Genomic DNA, 19,562 nt, shown 5'->3' on the forward strand with positions numbered 1-19,562 from the left:
CTTCTTCTTCTTCTTCTTTTATGGGAGGAAATTCCCTCTGTGGATATTTTGCTTTAGAGCAAAAATGGTATCGCAGCGTTGGGCTTGCCCCTACATTCATTCATGTTGGTACTTTTTATTTAAGTTTTTATAGTAGGTAGGTTCCCCTTTGCCTAAAAACCCAAGGGAAAAAACCCAATTCTTTAATTTACTCACATCCTGCTATGCTTTCTCAGGCTATTCATTTTCTTACCCTGCCTCATCTTCAGCTGCAAGGAAGTGGAGTTTGGAGGAAAGGGGAGGCAGGTCAACTGGAGGTTGTCCTGACCTCAGAGGGAGAGGCCCCCTGTCGTCAACACTAGGGCTACCCCAGTCTATTTCAAAATGTCAGCAGGCTCAATTCTAGAAGAAAATACCATCTACTTCCCAACGTGCTGGGGCTCAGTGGGGCATAACAAATAAATTAAGTAAATTAACTGACAATATTTGGTAATTGTCAGTTCCTGAGAACTTAAAAGAGAAATGGTAAAAGGGATCCTGAACCTTCAGGAGCATGGAGAGACTATCTTGATGTAATAAAAATAAAGGAGTGATGTGCTCTGCATATTTGGAAAGAACCTCTTCTCTTGTCCTGGGGTGCCCCTGTGTCCCTGGCTCTCAGAGACTACCCAACCAGCAAAATGACACTAAAAAAAAAAAAAAAAAAAAAAAAAAGAAAAGAAAAGGATAATGCTTGCTCTACTTACCACTTGGACCTGTGGACTGCTTTTATTCTAAGGGTGATTTTAAATTCTTCTCTTCCTGTCATGGCTGCTTCACGCTGTGGCCCATCTCAAATCTTTATAGCCAGGTTTGAGCACATGGAAATGAACTCTGAGCATCGTCAAGGAACCACAAATGGGGGGAGAGGCAGAAAATTGGGGTCAGAATGCCTACTCTGGCTGACAAGGGTAGTCATGATCTTGGGGTGGGCTGGCGGGATTTTGTGTAGATCATATGTGAGACAGGATCAAACAATAAAGGCGCCTATTTTACTGCCTGGCTGGTGAAGCCAATTTCACTACTGTCCTGCCACATTGAATATGTACATGAACTCCAGGTCTTTTCTTAGCCCTTCCTGGCAAATACACTTCTAGCTCCTCCTATGCAGCCTCCCCTGGTCCCTACCTGGCCATCAGTTACCTCCAAAGTCCCATGGCCCTCAAAGTAAGGGAGCTCTGGCCACTTGCTATTTGTAATGTCACCCCCTGAAATCCTTATGTCTCCTTTTGAGCTCACACACTTGGATTTTGGCATTATATTCTTCAACTGAAAAGTTCTTCACTTGATGGCCATTCAGAAGGCCTAACTAAGCAGGCAAGGCTAATTCATCTAGGCAATGGCCGATTTACTCCATGGGAATCTGTTCCTTTCATTACCCTGTACCCGTGGACAGTTAGTTTTCACTCTTTCCCTAATAGCCATTTGACTTTGGGGAAAGGTCTATCTTTTCTCTAGGTTTTAGTTTTCTCCTCTTACAAATGAGAAGCTGGCTAGGCAATCAGTCATGTTTCTTTCACCTGCATTTTTTTTTTTTGAGGGAGAACTCAAGCAAGGTGGGGGTGGGGGAACAGAGGGACAGAGAGAGAATCTTAAGCAGTTCCACACTCAGCATAGAGTCTGACACAGGGCTCAATCCCACAACTCTGGGATCATGACCTGAGCCGAAATCAAGAGATGCTCAACTGATTGAGCCGCGCAGGTGGAGCCTCCGCTGTATGTTCTACACTTTGTTAACTGAATGTTGAAGATCAGAACTGCACACTCCAAAAGGACTTAAAAATAATAGTACCTAACATGCACTTTCCATGTATTAAGTCATTTAATCCTCTTTAGAATCCTATGAGTAAGTATTATAATTATGACTCCTATTTTTTGGGTGAAGAGAATGGCATAGAGGTTGAGTAGCTTAAACTGTCATGCAGCAATAGGGCAAAGGGACATGAACTCAGGCATTCTGGCCCCAAGCTATGTACTAGAGACCAGGAGAAATACAGGATAATAGGCAGATCTGAGGACTGAGCCTCCTTGATGTTTGTGTGCTTAGGTGAGGATCACAGTTTATCTGCCAGTCAATAGCAGTTACCAGAAACCAAGACTAGAACCAGACAGTGCCCTCTCTGCCACCTGCTGGATTCTCCTGCATTATTTAGGACACATATTACCACGGACAAACACAAGCACTTTGTGGCAGTGGCGTGAATCAGGATGATCCTGGAAGCCAAAGCCTAGAATCACGAAAATGACCAGCTTGGGATCTCTTTGTCACCTACTGATCTGTCAGTGTATTGATGTCGTTCAGGGTAAGAAATATTCAAATGGTACTGAATGAGGGAACACAAGAAACCAGCCAAAAAGAGTAGCTCCCAAGACCAATTTAAAGGAATAATCTGTGTCTTCAGGGGTCTTGAAAATGTAGCCACTCTGAGGTCCTGACTGCCTTCTTCTGATGTCCTGGCTGTTCTCGAGAGCAAGTGCCTTTAGTGCCTTTCATTGAGGCCGATCCTAGCCCAGGGAGATCTTTGCACAGGAAAGACAACATGCTCATTCATTTCCAAAATAGATTCATTAAGAGCCCCAAACTCAACAAGACTCTTCCAGGGAAGTTCTTGCCAGTTCACCATAAAAAAGTAGTAATAGAAATGTATAAAGCTATCTTGATTCTAAGCTCATTACCATCCGGTCCCTAGGTTTTGAGTTGGGCCTCTTTTCAATGCTTCAACATTACTGAGTGTTGAGTGTTGTTCAGTTCTGTGCCCTTCGGGTCTTTTCCATCTTTAATCCTCTTGGAGCAGGGTGGGGCTGAGCTGGGAACTAGTATAACTCAGGTTGCAATTATCCTTGTGCAAATCAGCACATCCACAAGTTAACACCACTTTTGGGGAGAAACCAACACAACAGTGCTGTTTGATACAGCTTCATGCTGCTAGTGGTCACCGACAGGTGCGATGGCCAGCTTGGGAAGAATTCTACGTACTGATACTTTCTTTGACCTTATCAACCAAATAGCTATGTGGCATATATGCTACCATACTGAGTGAAATACCTTTCTTCCCCTGGAGCTAACCGCACACCATAATAAGAAGCCATAGATTCTTTGCCACCATGTCACTGATTTATCTACTGTACTTTGTAACCCAAAACTATGAATCATCCTTCCTAACTTTTTAGCTAACAAAACACATTCCTTTTGATACAATCTCTTCTTTATCTAGATTTATTTGTTCTGAGGCCTGATGCATTCTTAGGGCATTATTTCTCACCGAAGGCACCTCTCCCTCAATGTTTGTTTAATGATAATTTTTATTTTAAGCTCTTCCTGAGTAGTATGCTTGTCCTTTCTCAAGGTTTTATATTCCTAGGACTGAGTCAATTGTCAGATTTCCAGCATTCATCAAATACAGGCAATGGGGCCATATTTCCTTTCCTCTCTTCCATGGTCACTGAACAGTGCTAAAATTCTGAATTCCTTAGGAATAGAACTCAGAGACAATCTCTAACCTCCGCCCCCCCCCGTCTCTTCTTATTCATTAGTTTTAATTTCTAAGTGATGCAACAGATCATTTATTCATTCCAACACTAGTTGGAGAATAACCATGTGTCAGGCACTTTTTTGGAGACCCATAGATGAAGAAACATGGTCTGCTCTTAGGAAGCTCACAAGATGAACAAGATGTGGTCAAGGTTACATAACAAATACGTGCTCCGAGGAAAAGTCTGCAAGGCATTTATAGGTGTGCAGATCCCAGAACATCTATCCTAAAGCCAAGAAATGATGTTTGACCTGAACTTTAAAGGACAAGTAGCAGGCATTTTGGAAGAGTCCTAAAAACGAGTGGATTGATGTGGATGGAGCAGAGGGACATTATAATTAAGGGAGTGGCTGGAGTCATGGCCAGATCATGAAGCACTTTGTCCCTTGGGCTAAGAAATTTGAACTTGATCTTTAAAAAGAGAGGAACCACCAAAGGGGAGAGACAGAATTGTAATATAGAATGGTATCACATATGAAAGAATGAGATCTCTGCTAAGCTCACAAAAATAAGAACATAGTAAGATTCTATGTCCCCATTTCCTTCATCTGACATTGCCTTTTGGCCCCAGGGATGGCTTACAGAGCGTGTGGAGACTAGTCCGGGCTTAGTGCCAGTTCATGGTGCCAGTCCGCCTCTCCAGGAGACTTACAGCACTGACCTTCAAACTCTGAGGGTTGTGCTTGTTCTGTATTCTGCTCTGTACAGTGATCATCCTGGAAGCTTTCTGGAACACGCTCTCTTTGCATAAGGTCATGAAATAAGGAGTCCAGATGGTGGAGAGCGGTGTAAATGGCACTTGGAGATGGGAAGAGAACGTGTGCGCAGCGGCAGACAGTTAGCAAGCCCCACGTGTGACATCTTGAATACAGGGAAGTAGGGGAAGAGGTGAAAAACGTGGGGAAAAAAGATCCTCTGGAGTGATCCCTGTGAGTGTTGCTGCGCATAATCTTACACATTTCCAAGTAGGAGAAACCAGGGTACAAAGAGATGGAGTAAAGGGACTCTGCACAAAGGTGAAGCAGTAGAAAATTAATAAAACAAAGCACGTGGGCTTGCTTGTTCCTTTTTCCAATTTCTGTTCTCCATGCTCAAAGCAGCCTTCCTGTCACATCAGGTTAAACATTCTCCCTTGGAAATCCTGCATTCGCAGAGCTTAAGGAAGCTTGTAAATGGAAATGTTATTACTTAAAAAAATAAAAAAGCCTCATGCAATGTCCTAATCATCTCCTATTGTTGCTCTGATCTGTAACACAGCCCACGTGCACTAACACACCTCAGGCTCATCCGAAGTCTGGGAAAGTGCTCAGGAGAACAAGCTGATGCCTAATGATCCCTGAAACATTCTTTTCATGTTCTTCCCCGGACACTGACTTTCTAAATTTTCCTTGAGCAATTATGGGTACAGCTAATTAATACTTACCAGAATTTTATGAGTGAGTGGAACTGAGTTCATCTGGTCCCATGAACCAGATGGGACCACCAGCCTCCCTGCTCCACATCAACCCATCATTTTTTCCCCCTCACATATATGTCTTATGACGGATTTTTCGGGAATTTAAGTTTCACTCAGGCTGAGAGTCCTCATTGTTCATTAGTAAGTTCATTGGCCAGGATGTGTTACAGGGACAAAAAGCAATTTCAAAATTGCTGGCTCAGTGACTCTCAGCATGGCAAAGAAGAAAAGTTGTGTTGTTACTGTCCTCAAACATTCCCTTTGTGTTCGTATGTGACCCCCTAGTTCCTCTCATTTGGGTCACATTTCCTATTTCACAACTAGAAAATGACCGGTTCTGGATACTGTACGGTGAATGCAAGGTTCCTGTGTTTAATGCAATAGGTGTATTTTCTACAAAATACTAAAAAGTAGTTTACAGTTTTTTTACAAAAATAAGGATTTTGTTAAGCACCATTGAAAACTATCTGAAGGGTATTTTCTAGGAACTTTCTGCGGATCTTTTCAAACACCAGAAAGCCCTTTGGAAAAATATCCATCTCTACTTCATAGGTTCTAGTTTCCAGTTTTCGTGAACTAATCTCAAAAACTGACGGAGGCCTCCATTCTTTTTCACTTGTCGAGCCAGCTCTCCACCAACCCAGCAGCCAGTCACGCTTTGCTCTACAACTTTACTGAACAGTGACATTTGCAACCGTGGACTACTCAAACAGAAAACTTCCCCGTTAGTCAGTAGCCAGTCCCAGCAAAAGAGCTCATGGTTCCAACTAACGAGCCCACGAGCCTTTCATATCCAGTTCTGCTTTTTCAGTGGTCTCTAGGAGTCGAACTTCTGGTTAGGAACTGAAAAATCAGGTTGGTTTTGACTTCCGTAGAATAGTAGTGGTGCTAGCCGCTATAGCCTGGGAGTTCCAGGATCGCCTGCCCACCTGAAGCCCCCACTCTAACTAACCTCTGCCCTGTGGGGTTCCAAAGCGACACCGTATATGAGCGGGAAGAGGAGGCCAGGCAAGAAAGACAGCTTGTTAGCGGGACCCTGCTTCAAACTCGGAAGTAGTGGGTCCTGGGGGGCTGGCGTGGACTATAAGCACTCTCGCCAGAGGAACAGTTCCTAAATCTCCTTACACATCATAATGACCTGGGGAGGTCTAGGTTTTGCAGCTCCGAGTCTCGTCTCAGACTGATCTCCAGGGGTAGGGCCCTGGATTCTGTATTTTAAAAGGCATATTGGCACGTCTCCCTTGTCCCCCAAACCTTGGGCATTAAGGAAGAACTGGTCGGAGATGGAGAGTGAAAAGCCAGTGGCTGGGGCTGCCTCGTACCAGCTTGGGGGAGCGGTACCCTCCTGTACCGCTGTAGTGTTAAGGAAAGCAGATTGTTTCAGGAATTTTCCAAGTCTTTATTAAAAGTTGTTATATAAGCTTACTATTAAATAATTATCAAAACCCAAAATAATACCCAGAGTTCATTACCTCTTACTCATGTGCCGTTATCTATGCTTCTGACATTTTTCATATTTATCTTTACTAATGGCAGAAAATGTTATAAAATGGTGTGCAGCCACGTGCCTCTTCCCAACTCTGCATTCAATACATCACATAGGTAGCTTGAGGTCAGAGCATTTATACAAAAACTAAACGCTAAAAATCAGGACTTGATTTATTGTTGGTTATCTCCAGGCTTAAGAAAGTGGCGGAAAAATGTAAATAATGCAGATGAAACTTAAAAATATGTCATATCAATAGCTGGTACGTTGTGAATAGCACAGAGTTTGAGGAAATGTGCTTCCAGTATCTGAAAATGATCTGATTTCAGTAAAGAAGTGACTCTCTTCATTGACAAATAAGCGAAACTCCAACATATGTCTTTGTTGGTTTAACTTTCATCTTACTCTTTCATGTAAAGTAAAATATCAACCAAGATTCATGCTGGGAATCCTACTTATTCATCACCTGCAACCATCGTTTGGCTACAGATAGAACGGTTCCATAAAATCAGTGAGCACGTTCTGTGAGAATCAATGAGCTATATAAAACTGACAATAAAGGCTGCTGTATGTTCTATTACTTGTGAATTGTATATTTCATTGCATTGTATTATTAATATATTTATACATTATTGTATTTAATAGCATTATATATCCTATTCAATTTGTTAATTGTATATGGCATTGTTTGTCTATCAGTAAGATGTATAATAGACTTACATTTGATTATAGGCACCTATACGTTTCCCCCCAGAGAGCCAGTTGTTAAACATTTACCAACACGCCACTGCCTAAGCCGAGAACAAAAACAAGTTGAACAGCTTCTTTGGCTTCTATCCTCTAGATCCACACCTTTATCTCAGCCATTAAGTTTACCATTTTCCTGTCAAGAAAAATACAAACAACTGCACAAGAACACAAATCAAAAGGAAAAGAGATTTTCCTAAAGACTCCAAGTAGATAATTTAATCTGCCTAATCCAGCACTTTCTAAGAAGGCTGCCTTCCAAGTAGGTACAGCTTTGGGCTGATCCGACCACACCTGCCGTGTGGAAAGAAAGAACGAAGCCTAACAGATGGCAGTTCTGGCACCATAGCCTAATAAATACCCTCCTACTTGAATCCATGTCAGATGGCTCCTTGGGAGCTGAGAAGAGGGGAATACGAAAAGTGTTGAAATAGGGAACAAAGGAATTTGGATCTTCCTGTCAAATTTGGTACATGTTTGGGGTACGTAACAAAAAGACCAGTGAGGATTCCCACTTTTCACCAGGCAGAGTTCCCCTGCACTCTGTGGCATCTTACATGTTTATTTTTAAATTGTCATTGGTTGTGATTTAAAAAATGCCTGTCTAAAGGTGAAATAAGATGCAGTTACAAAACCAAGAGATATATAGAATTTGTAAAAATATTTTTTAAATGTTTATTTATTTTTGAGAGAGACAGTGTGAGCAGGGGAGGTGCAGAGAGAGAGGGAAACACAGAATCTGAAGCAGGCTCCAAGCTCCGAACTGTCAGCACAGAGCCTGACGAGGGGCTCGAACTTGTGAACTGTGAGATTGTGACCTGAGCCAAAGTCAGATGCTTAACTGACTGAGCCACCCAGGTGCCCCTAGAAATTTTAAAAATTCTGTTACTTGGTAGCTTTTTTTTTTTTTTTTGGTAACTTTATGCCAACAGCCAACACTAATCAGTAAGGGATTTACTTTAGAGCTGGAAAAATAGATTGGAATGAAACTTTAAAGTTTTCTTTAAAAAAAAAAAAAAAAAAAAAAGCCTGTCCTGTCTCTAATCAAATCAAATTACTGACTGTTCATGTTAACCCTGAGTCCTTGTCTAGGTGTCTATTTAATATTACGAATATTTCCATTTGTGTCTTATTTCTCCTGCCTCATCTTCTCCTTACTGATTTTTCTCTTAAAAAGGAAACAGGGCAAAAGTCCACCAAATATCTGTTATTCTCTGAGTACCATGAACTAGAAACCTTTTCTAAAGAGTCATCCTCCATTTAAAGAGTATAATCTTTCAATTGCGAGAAAAACACAATTGATGCAGATAAAGAGTCTTCATCATTCAAAAGGTAAGTTGCTTTTATATGTCCACTATAAGGCACTGCAAGCATAAATAGACAGAAAGACTTGGACCTTCAAATAAGAGAGGGCCCTGCTACCAGCCGAAAACGTTCACCTATCTATCTACCCACCATACAGGGAAACTGGCCACAGAACTCATCTTATGGAAAGCATAGTTTATGGGTTAGTCTTTTTTTTTTTTAATTTTTTTAATATTTTATTTATTTCTAGGAGAGAGAGAGAGAGAGAGAGAGAGACAGCGTGAGCAGGGGAGGGTCAGAGAAAGAGGGAATCACAGACTCTGAAACAGGCTCCAGGCTCTGAGCTGGCAGTCAGCACAGAGCCCGACGCAGGGCTCGAACCCACGAACCGTGAGATTATGACCTAAGCAAAAGTCGGACGCTTAACCGACTAAGCCACCCAGGCACCCCTGTTTATGGGTTAGTCTTGACAAATGGTAACATTCTTACTTGATCAGTATGTCCTTGAAATCTAGGCACAGAATAGCTCCAACAACATTTTAGGAAGTATTCCTTCCAATTATTTCCCAACGTTGGGACAACTCCTTTAGGAAATGAGGAAACACAGATAAAAGCCTATCCCCCTATGACTATGGAGCTTCCATTTTACCCAATTCTCAGGCTCATGTACTCTCAGCTCAAAGGAGTAACTGGCTTCTGAAAAAAGGGCCCAACCTGAAATTTTTAGATCGAGGATTAGAGTCTACTTTCAGGAACAGATAATCTATAAAATTTAGCCTATACTTCTATTCTTCTGAAGTTGCATCAAAGCATTAAAGAGAATAGCTGGAAACTTGCATTCTGATTAGATTTAATTAACAAGTTGAGATAAAATAGTTATTAATTTATCAATAAAGAACAGATGATTTGGTGTCAAAATGAAATGCTCACAGACTGCATAATGTATTGAGTAATGAAATCAAGTTAACCCGAAGGGCTGCGTGGTGCTAGTGGGTGAACAAAGCTGGTCTCCGAAACTACTAATTTGATATTTAGCATTAAAGATACGGAATGCTAAAAAATAGAACACGATTTTCACTTGCTCCTATAGTTTTGTTTAGTTAGCTGGGGAGCCCAAAGATGATCATGATTCTCTGAAAATAAATTTAACAGATGGTCCCTCGAGATGTGAAACTATGGGCGTGAAGATACCTAAAGAAATATCTGTCCTGGCACATGACTTACTCCATAAACAGAACGCATTTGCACACACAAAACGTCTTCAAAACAGCAGAGGCTAAGAAAGAGGTAAGGGAATAGAGGTAATATTAAAATCTATTTCAATTAAACAGGGCACGAGCGCTTATTCCTAAACAAATCTGAATTTCCTTAGGCGTAATGACCTTGGCAAGAACATTTTCTTGTAGGTAATAGGTGTAAAGCTCTCTCCGCCCACACAACTGCCCACTGAGTACCTTTCCTTCCAACTCTGTTTCTAAGCACTGTTGGAGTTAAAGTTACCTGTGGTATGCGCAGGTATTGAGTTGAGGTTAAACACGATGGGGTGCTGATACTTGTACATTAGGTGTGTATAAGGTGCTAAATATTTTGGCTAATGAAATTAGAGAAGCCAGAAACAAAAGGGAGTTGGTTAAAATTGGTAAAAACCTGCTTCAAATGTTACATCCTGCAGGAAGCCTGCCTCTTGACCCAGGCCCTGGGCACGAACTTTGTAGAACTTAATGAATTGTGTATCACTTATCTGGAGGTTGAGCTGATTGAGGGCAAAGCCATTAGCTATGAATCCTCAGTAGTGATGCACAGGAGATGCTCACCACTGTTGAATGAATACTGTATTTCACATTTTATTTTTGTTTCAGACTTGAATGAATGTCCCATCTAGGAAATAAGGGGAATCACTTGAGATGAAGTGACGATATTTTCAGTACTACCTGTAGCCTAGATAGGTTTTTACCCACAAAGCAGGTCTAATGCAGACTGCTATGCCTTCCTAAGATGTCTTATGATTTGGTGTTATTCCAAATAATGACATCATACTTTACTTCCCAGCCTTCATGGTTGGGCTTATTATACCAGTTATTGATTTACTGTCTCTCAATTTCAAATTTACCCTTTAATGCCTGTTGTAAAGTAATGAATGCAATTCTCTTAAGCATTTTCCTTTTACAGCAAAATGATGTTAAGCTTTCTCAGAAGGCGCATGAGGGAACAAGTAGGTGTCTTTTTTCCTGCCATATGTCCAGAATGGCCCTCCTAACATTAAGTCCCGATGGCCCTCTCAATGTAGATACTGTGTGCTCCAAGCCTCCCATCCACCGTGGCACCCTGAGCCCTTTCAGTGTGCCAGCCCAGTGGCTGAGGCTCACCCGTGTCCTGGAGAGCTGCTTCCTGTTTCCCCTGGTGAACGTGGACAGATCTGGCCTTGACAACTCAATGAACTCTGCCAGACGGTGAACCACAATCAATGGTCCCTGACTAATAAGGTCAATACACAAGACCAGACCTTGACTGATACTGGTTGTCCACACAGAAGTCTGGAGCCTGGAGAGGAAAAATTGGGAGTAACTACTTTTACTTCTGAACTTGGACCAGATTCCCAGGTATTTATTAAATGTGAAATATATCATGTTTTTATCCTTAGAGAAACTAAGCCCCTAGTTTCTTAAGTTGATATTTTTCTAAGCCTTCCATTCAGAGGGAGGAGCTATATAATACTTAACTTCAGCATTTCCAGTTAACGGGAAATGTCCATAATGAAAACAAATATCCCTCAGCACTTTCTGCATACAATTACCAACCAGAAAGACACAAAGAGAACTACTACAGAAGAAACATGAAATGACTAAAGAGTGGCCATGTAGCAAACATATCAGTGTAACTACTGAGAAATAAGACCTTCAGTTATTCCAAGTGGAAGGTGCTGTGTATTAATACCCAACTATCTCAGTACCAGTACAACTTGCACTGTGGTGAGCTTGAATTTGGGTGCTGCACGGGTCCGGGTTCAAATCCCAGTTGTGGTACGTGAGCCATATGCCTCTGGCCAAATTACATAATCTCTTGAGTTTGTGTGATGGTGGTAAAGTAGGCTCTACCCGCCTTACAGAATTGAGAAGATTAAACAGGACTAGCAACCACCACCACCACTGGTTCATTTTCCCTCCTGTTTCCTCATGTTTTTATAGGTAAGAGTACTGAGGCACAGGAAAATAGAGTGTTTGCCAAGAGCACAATAATTTATAGATAAAGCTGAACCCAGGCTAAAATACTCTTGATTTAATACTTGGGGTGCAAAGTATGTGCTGAAGAGCAGTTCTGCTGTGAAGGACAGTGACTTACCGAGTGCTCTCCTGCAGTTCCCTGACAAATGCCATTCTTTACCCAACAGGCTGTTGGGGAGCCACTGGAAAGAAGTAGAATGAGTGCAATTTACATGATTAACATTTCGACAACTTACATGTATAGAATACTTTATGCTTCATAAAGTGCTATGACTAATATAATGTCTCATTTGATCTCAACAGCCTCAAAAGAGATCTATTTTTAAGTGATGGGGTAATAAAGGATTTCATAAATGAAGGAATTTCAGAAAACAAATTATTTTTGGTATGAATAAAGGCAAATCATGACTAATTAATGATTTTGTGAATAATTTCTCAACTTTTAATAAAAGCCCACGTTTCCTTTTATTGTATATATCATGTGTAGTAGAGGTTGAGTTAGAGGTTTAAAAGTATCCACTTTCCTAGGAAGAAAAGGCTGCTTGAACTTGTTGCAAAAAATACAGATGAATGATAAAATGTGAAAGTAAGCTTTTCATATATGAAAAAAACAAAAGACTAGTACTAAGAGGCTAATCACTTTTCAAAACACATCTTTATAATTTCATTCAATATTACAAGTCTAGACAAACCACACCTTTCCTCCAACCCAGCACCTGTCCCCATCTGCTGCAACCAATGGAAACGAGAACGTAAACTTTAGAGGTTGACAAAACTATTTAAAATTATTTTATTGGAAGACTGCTGCTCTCTCCGTTTGCAGAAAGTTAAATGTCTTCTGAAATATACCATTTGCTGTACATAACTTAATCGTTTGGATACTGGAGATGTGGGCCATGAAGGACTGTGTTTTGGACCGGGAAATTACATTATTGCATCACCTGACAGCACACACCCACTCTCAATATTTATAACAGACCTCAGCAAATAGACATTAAAGTCCCCTGACCTAGTGTAGAGTCTGGTTAATGCACACTTTCATTAATGCAACAGCTTCCAGATGGTTCTGACTGACTGCTGTCCTCTCCCTGTTTTGACCTGCCTTGTATATTATGGCCAGCCTAACCTTACAGAAATTCTGCACTGTTACTTCTGGTGTCTGAAAAACAGAAGAAACTTAACAGAAGTTTCTCATGAAGAAGACCAAATTTAAATTAACAGTTAATTCTTACCTGCAACATACTTGGTTCTTTTACTTTTCATGTCACCTGAGACAAAGTCCATCATAATGCAATGTGTAATGAGGATACAGTTCCCTTGAATGTGAAGATTTAAATGCCATTTTACTTTTTTTCCCCCACACTCTAACTATAATCCATTAACTCACAGCACCACCTATCTTTCAGTTAAAAGGTTAGAAAACTAGGTTTATTTTAACATAATGCCTGAATGGCTGGCCTCTACAGTTTAGTGTGAAGTTAAATCCAAAATGCAAAAAATTTAAAAAATTTAAAAATTAAAGTTCACTGGACACTATATATAAGATAGCTGTACTAGTACATATAAGTCTCTTAGTAATGTTTCCAACAAAGGAGTTGGGCCAGCAATATATTGTCGCCACAAAACAGTGAACAAACTCTGTAAATGTAACCTATGAATTGCAATTGGAGAAGCAGGGCCATTTGATTTATAAATTCTAACATTCGTTGGTATTTATTTTCATGCCCAAGTGTTAACTGAAATGTGTGTTGCCTTTTCCTTAGAAGTCTTCCCAACATTTTACTCATTTTCCCTGTTCAAATGAGAAAAAAGATGACCAGATATAAAATTTAATTTTTATAACTTCTCAGTGTGACACCTATCAGTACTACAAATGAATATCTATTTTATACATACAATAAAGTATATATAAATAATACATATAAAAAGAAACAAACATGTATATATGTACACATAAAAACGGGAGGAGGGAGCCTGGCCATGTAGCATAAAGCACATCCTCCAGAATAACCCAAACCACGTTACCATGTTTATAGTACTTCTTCCTCACATCAGTGTTATGGCCAATTTCCTTCCATAATCAGTGTGAATACTAGAGAAAATGCTTCCAGTCAGAATGAATTTGTACCAAAAGTTGAGAGGTGAACCCGTGAAAAATCACAATGTCTCAAATGTACACGGCATTTCTGCCGTGTGGTTCACGACTTTCTAAGGCAGGCAGTGGGGGGCTAAGAGCACCCATCTCCCTGCCGGGGAAGCAGATGCATTACCGCGTATGCCTGTCGCTATGTGGAAACAGAGCTCCAAGCCAACGCTTATTTATGGTCGTCTCAAGTTCTAGTCCTCAGATATAAAAATTAGGAAAAAGCCAGATAAGTCCAGTGAAAACTGAAAGTAACATAACGTATGAAAGTTGTTTTGAAAAAAGCATTTGGTGACAATTTTTAGTGTAACTGTTAATATGACAAAGGTTTTTAAGACTACTTTGAAAAAAAACAGCTTGTTAAAACTGAGCAATTGGATTAAGCACATCCTTAACAACTGATACACTGGGGCTCCAATGGTTTTAGAAGCTTTTTGGCTGGAGCATAAGTAGTGAGCTGTCATGCCATGTGGTGTGTCTTCTAGTGACTCCCGGCAGCAGATGCTAACGCAAGCCTTTCAGTGACTGGGTATTTAAATGAGCACTCAATCTCAGGACAGTTAACATGCTGATCGTAGTACAGTTGTTAAAAGAGAAATAAGCTCTTCTAACTTTTACAATATTTAGTAAAAAGTTCTTACTATTGATGGAGTAAAAAGAAGAGTTCCTGCCTACCTCGTAAGATTTCCCTTCTACTCTCTTTCAAAGTTTTACATTCCATATCCGTTGTTTTCCTAAGGTTGGATCAAGTTTAAATTCTTTCTTTCCTCCTGTAGAATTCCTTATAAGCTGTTCCAGCTAAATTACTGTCCAACTTCAGGGATTTGCTAAACTGTTGTGTCCTAACATTTAAAAAATAAAGAAGTTTTTATATTTTCTCACATTTTATTGCACAACACAAACTTGATTAAAATGCACTAAAAAACAACATTTTGTGTTTAAATTAACACTAGTTTAAAATGTTTGGTAGGAAATAGCATAATTTATTTTAATATATTCCAACTTAATATGAAGGTGAACAGTTTATTTCAGAAAGTTTAGATATTTTAACTAGTTTATTACTGAAACATACGTTTTGGTCTCTCTCTCTTATTTTTGACTTTTTAATTCTTCCTCTTTAGAAGTTCACAGTGTCATAGAAGTGAAAAATAAGACTGATAGAAACCACTCTAAAACCTATGGCTTTATGTACATAAAAAATTCAATAATGTTGCCACAACCCCTAATACAATGTGATCCTTAGTTACTCACTATTATCCAGAATAAACTTCTGTACATATTAAATTGTTCAAGTATATCTAAAGCAGTGCTTATAAAAAGTGAGGTCCCACTGCTTAAATTAAAGGGCTTCTCTTTGAAGATGAGTTCTAATTTTAACATAATTAGTTCTAACAATTCTTCCATTTTACAACTTATTATATATTCTCAAATAGTCTAAAATGCTCACATGAGCCAAACAATTTAATTTACATTTCACTTTAGGACAGCACCAAAGGTTAAAAATAAATCTAACCAAGTGTTCTCTTTCTTTTACTAGTTACAGTTTGCTATTTATTTCTATAACATCAAACCCAAACTGAAAACGAAGACAACTCGGGCCAAACTCGTTCACCTTAAATAAACAACTCATCCACTTCACGCTCATAAACCTAATTGTTTTCGTATAGTGTAGGTTCTAGTAACAGCTACCCAATTAACTAAGCCAAAGACCAACTTCTTATCTTAGAGAACTAGGCCAGTCGGATAGGGTTCTCTAGGTTTGCTTTAAAAGTTTCAAGAAACCTGGTAGCCAGTTCATCGTCCACGACTCGGCTGTCACTTGACATGGTGACCGTTATGAGCTGGTGCTGCTGCAGCCTGTCGTTCCCTTCTTCGTCCTGCGTTAGCTTGAGCACAGGTCGGAACCTCCCAACAGCCAGAATGCAGGCCTGAGGAGGGTTGATCACTGCAGTGAATTCGTCGATGCCAAACATGCCTAAGTTGGAAATACTAGGGGAAAAGAAAAAACTCTGAAGGTGGCATGTCCTTAGTCAAAGAACACTTTCCTGAAGCCTATGATTTTCCTTTACTAAAAAACTGATACAGAACCTTATGCCAAGTTACTCAAAGACCAAAGACAAAGACAAACATATCATTTACAACAGTATCAAAAAACAAATATCGACACACATATATCGTATGTCTAATAAATACAACATTCATTCAGCATTGAATTGGAAATCCTTGGCAGTGGAATACGACAAGAAAAAGAAATGACGAGGTATAAGAAGGACTAGAAAAAAGAAATAAAATGGTCATGGGGTGCCTAGGTGGCTCAGTCAGTTAAGTGTCTGACTCTTGGCTTTAGCTTAGGTCATGATCTCATGGTTTGTGGGATCGAGCCCCACACTGGGCTCTGTGCTGGCAGCGCAGAGCCTGCTTGAGATTCTCTCTCTCCCCTCTCTCTCTGCCCCTCACTTGCTTACACACTCTCTCTGAAAATAAACTTAAAAAAAAAAAAGAAAACAGTCATTATTCACAGATGAATTGACTATGTACATAGAAAATCTAAGACTACTGATAAAATAGTAGAATACATAAGTGAATTTAGCTAAGCCACCAGATAAAAAGGCCAATGTAAAAATTAGTTTTATATCTATATACAGGTTGCTGTAGTTAAAAATGAAATTTAAGGGGCATCTGGGTGGCTCAGTCGGTTAGGTGTCCGACTTCAGCTCAGGTCATGATCTCATGGTCCTTCTGTGGGTTCGAACCCCTCATTGGGCTCTGTGCTGACAGCTCAGAGCCTGGAGCCTGTTTCAGATTCTGTGTCTCCATCTCTCTCTCTGTCCTTCTCTCTCTCTCCAAAAATAAATAAACATTAAAAAAAGAAAATTTAAAAAAATGAAATTTAATACCATTTACAATAGTAGCAAGAAACAGATATTAAGAAATACATCTACTAAGACCTCTCTCTATAGGATTATAAAACAGAACTGAAAGAAACCAAAGAACTGAATACACAGTGGTTTATACCATGTTCACTGCCTGGAAGATTCAATGCTGGAAAGATATCAACTCTTCTCAAACTGATCAAAAGATTTAATGCAATCCCAACCAAAATCCCAGCAAGGTTTGTATGTATGTGTATGTATATGAAAAGTGATAAGCTGATTCTGAAGTTTATTTGGAAATATAAAGAGCCAAGAAAGACAATCTTGAGGGTGAACAATATTAAAGACTTCCCTTACCAAGTATCAAAGGTTCTATAGCTTGGTGGTACCGAGCAAGGGATGAACACTCAGGCCATTTGAAGGGACAACACAGAACAGACCAAACACATACATGGTCATTTTCTCAGAGCTACAGAGGAGTCAGCTCTTGAATAAGGGATGCTAGGTCAGTGTAATTAATATCCATTTGAGGGAAGAAAAAAAAGAATCTTTACCTTTATCTTCACACCATATAAAAAATCCAATTTTAAATGGATTGGGATCTACATATGAAAAGTTGTAAAACTTCTAGAAAGTAACATAGAAAAATAACTTCATAATTTTGGGATGGTAATTCCAAACAGAAAATAAATACTACAAGCTGTAAAACAAACAAAAACAAACAAAAAACCCCAAACCCAAAAAACTAACAAATAGAACTTCATTAAAATTCACAACTTCTGTTCATTAAAAATACTGTGAAGAAAGTTCCAAAGGCAAGGGACAGAGAGGGAAAGAATATTTGAAATAATATGTATCCTACAAAGGTCTGTGTATCTGTAACTAAGAGCCTTCCACATATCATTTTTAAAAATGGACATAAGATATCAACAGGTACTTTATCTGATAAGTTACCAGATACCCAAAAGGCTGAGAGGGAAATGAAAATAGTATTCAACAGCAATAATTTGCCTGACCCCAAAGAGAACCACTATATACCTCAAGAACTGTTACAATTTAAAACCTAACATTACAAAGTGCTGGTGAGAATATGAAGCAATGAGAATTCTCATACACTGTTCCTGGAAGTATAAATTTGTATAACTGTTTTGGAAAACTGGCAGTATCCATTAAAGCTTTTAATTTAGGAGTTCCACTCCCAGGTCTATATAACAAATATATTCACCATAAGGCACTGATGAGAATGTTCCCGGCACCATTATTGGTAACAGCACCAAACTGTAAACAACAACATATGCCCAAGAGTAAAAGCAGATACTGGCGTATTTATACGTTACAAAATACTACACACTGCAAAAACAAATAAATAACTACTTCACATTGCAACACGGTAATCTCACAGGCATTAATGATGAGTAAAAGAAGTCAGAAACTAATGAATATATATTATTTACATAAAGACCAAAGGTAGCAAAACAAATCTATGGTGATAATTTTCAGAATGGTGGTTACCTTTGCCAGGGGGATAATCAGGAAAGGGTAAATGGAAGCTTCTGGGATGCTGGTCATGGTCTAAAACTTGCTTTGACTGGTTACACTGAGACCTGTGTTCTTCTATTTTTGAAACATTCACACTATACTCAGTATACTACACTGTATGAAAGTGACACTTAAGATCACTGATAATATCTAAAGGATGGAAATGTTAATATTTTCCCCTGAAATATCTTAAAATAAGAGATCACAAATAGAAAACAAACAAAAAAAGGCTTAAGTTTATAAATGTATTTATAAATATGTATTTTTTTTTAATGTTTAATTATTTTTGAGGGACAGAGAGACAAAGCACGAGTCGGGGAGGGGCAGAGAGAGAGAAAGAGACACAGAATCTAAAGCAGGCTCCAGGCTCTGAGCTGTCAGCACAGAGACCAACACGGGGCTTGAACCCACTAACCGTGAGATCATAATCTGGGCCAAAGTTGGACGCTTAACCAACTGAGCCACCCAGGCGTCCCTATAAATACATATTTTTTAAGTTTCAGAACCTGCATGTCATTCTGAGAGTACATGAACAGATTAACTAGCTAACACTAGAAGGCTCCTACCAGCCTCAATATTGTGCTTAAAGTAAAAAGAAGTGTTTCAGAAAATAGATGAAAAGGGCTGACACAGACGTGCAGGTCTGGTTGTCTGTTTGATACTACCAGTAATTCAGAGTTTAAATTTTACCTAAAAGATCCACCTTGGTATTCTTCGGGTAACAGTTTTCCGTCTCTCGCTTTCTTTGATAGAGCCTGAAAAAGAAAAATGCAAATAGAGAATGAAAACCTACACCACGTGACACAGCTAATTTTGCCCCTTACAATATTTGTCTGGGGATCACGCTCACCGCTGATGCGCCTTCACTGACTTTATAGGACATATATACACACACAAAGTCACTTTCTCTGATACAATTCAAAAATGAGTAAGTTAGAGCACAGATCATCTAAGAAGCTAAAGGTGTGAACTGAAACTCTACAAAAATATTTCCCTTTACCAATTCTTCCAGTATCAGAACAACCCCATAGTCCATTACCATGCAGCACACTTTCCACAGGTACACTGAAATTATTCTGCCTACAAAGATTTTCATGTGGGACAAAGTATTAGGAGAAGCCATTCTTGTCGACCTAGGAGGTTTTAAATAAATTGTCGAATGGCAACAATCACACAACATATTAGTTTTTATCTTTCAGTGTTTGCTTTTTTTTTTTTTTTAATGTTTTTTATTTATTTCT

The 19,562-nt window shown here is 39.3% G+C and overlaps 1 protein-coding gene across 1 annotated transcript in view; it reads right to left on the bottom strand.

Annotated features, from left to right (window-relative positions):
• Window positions 1-13,589: 13,589 nt before the first annotated feature.
• The window catches only part of PDHX (pyruvate dehydrogenase complex component X), a 78,030-nt gene continuing 72,057 nt past the window's right edge, over window positions 13,590-19,562 (bottom strand). The window contains exons 10-11 of the mRNA XM_039233365.1: window positions 19,012-19,076; window positions 13,590-15,898 (exon numbers count right to left, since the gene is read on the bottom strand). Coding sequence (XP_039089296.1) covers window positions 15,640-15,898; window positions 19,012-19,076 — 324 coding nt within the window. The 3' untranslated portion in view covers window positions 13,590-15,639. The remainder of the gene's footprint in view (window positions 15,899-19,011; window positions 19,077-19,562) is intronic.

Source organism: Hyaena hyaena, unplaced genomic scaffold (assembly GCF_003009895.1).
Source record: "Hyaena hyaena isolate Hyena2069 unplaced genomic scaffold, ASM300989v1 scaffold_74, whole genome shotgun sequence".
Taxonomy (NCBI): Eukaryota; Metazoa; Chordata; class Mammalia; order Carnivora; family Hyaenidae; genus Hyaena; species Hyaena hyaena.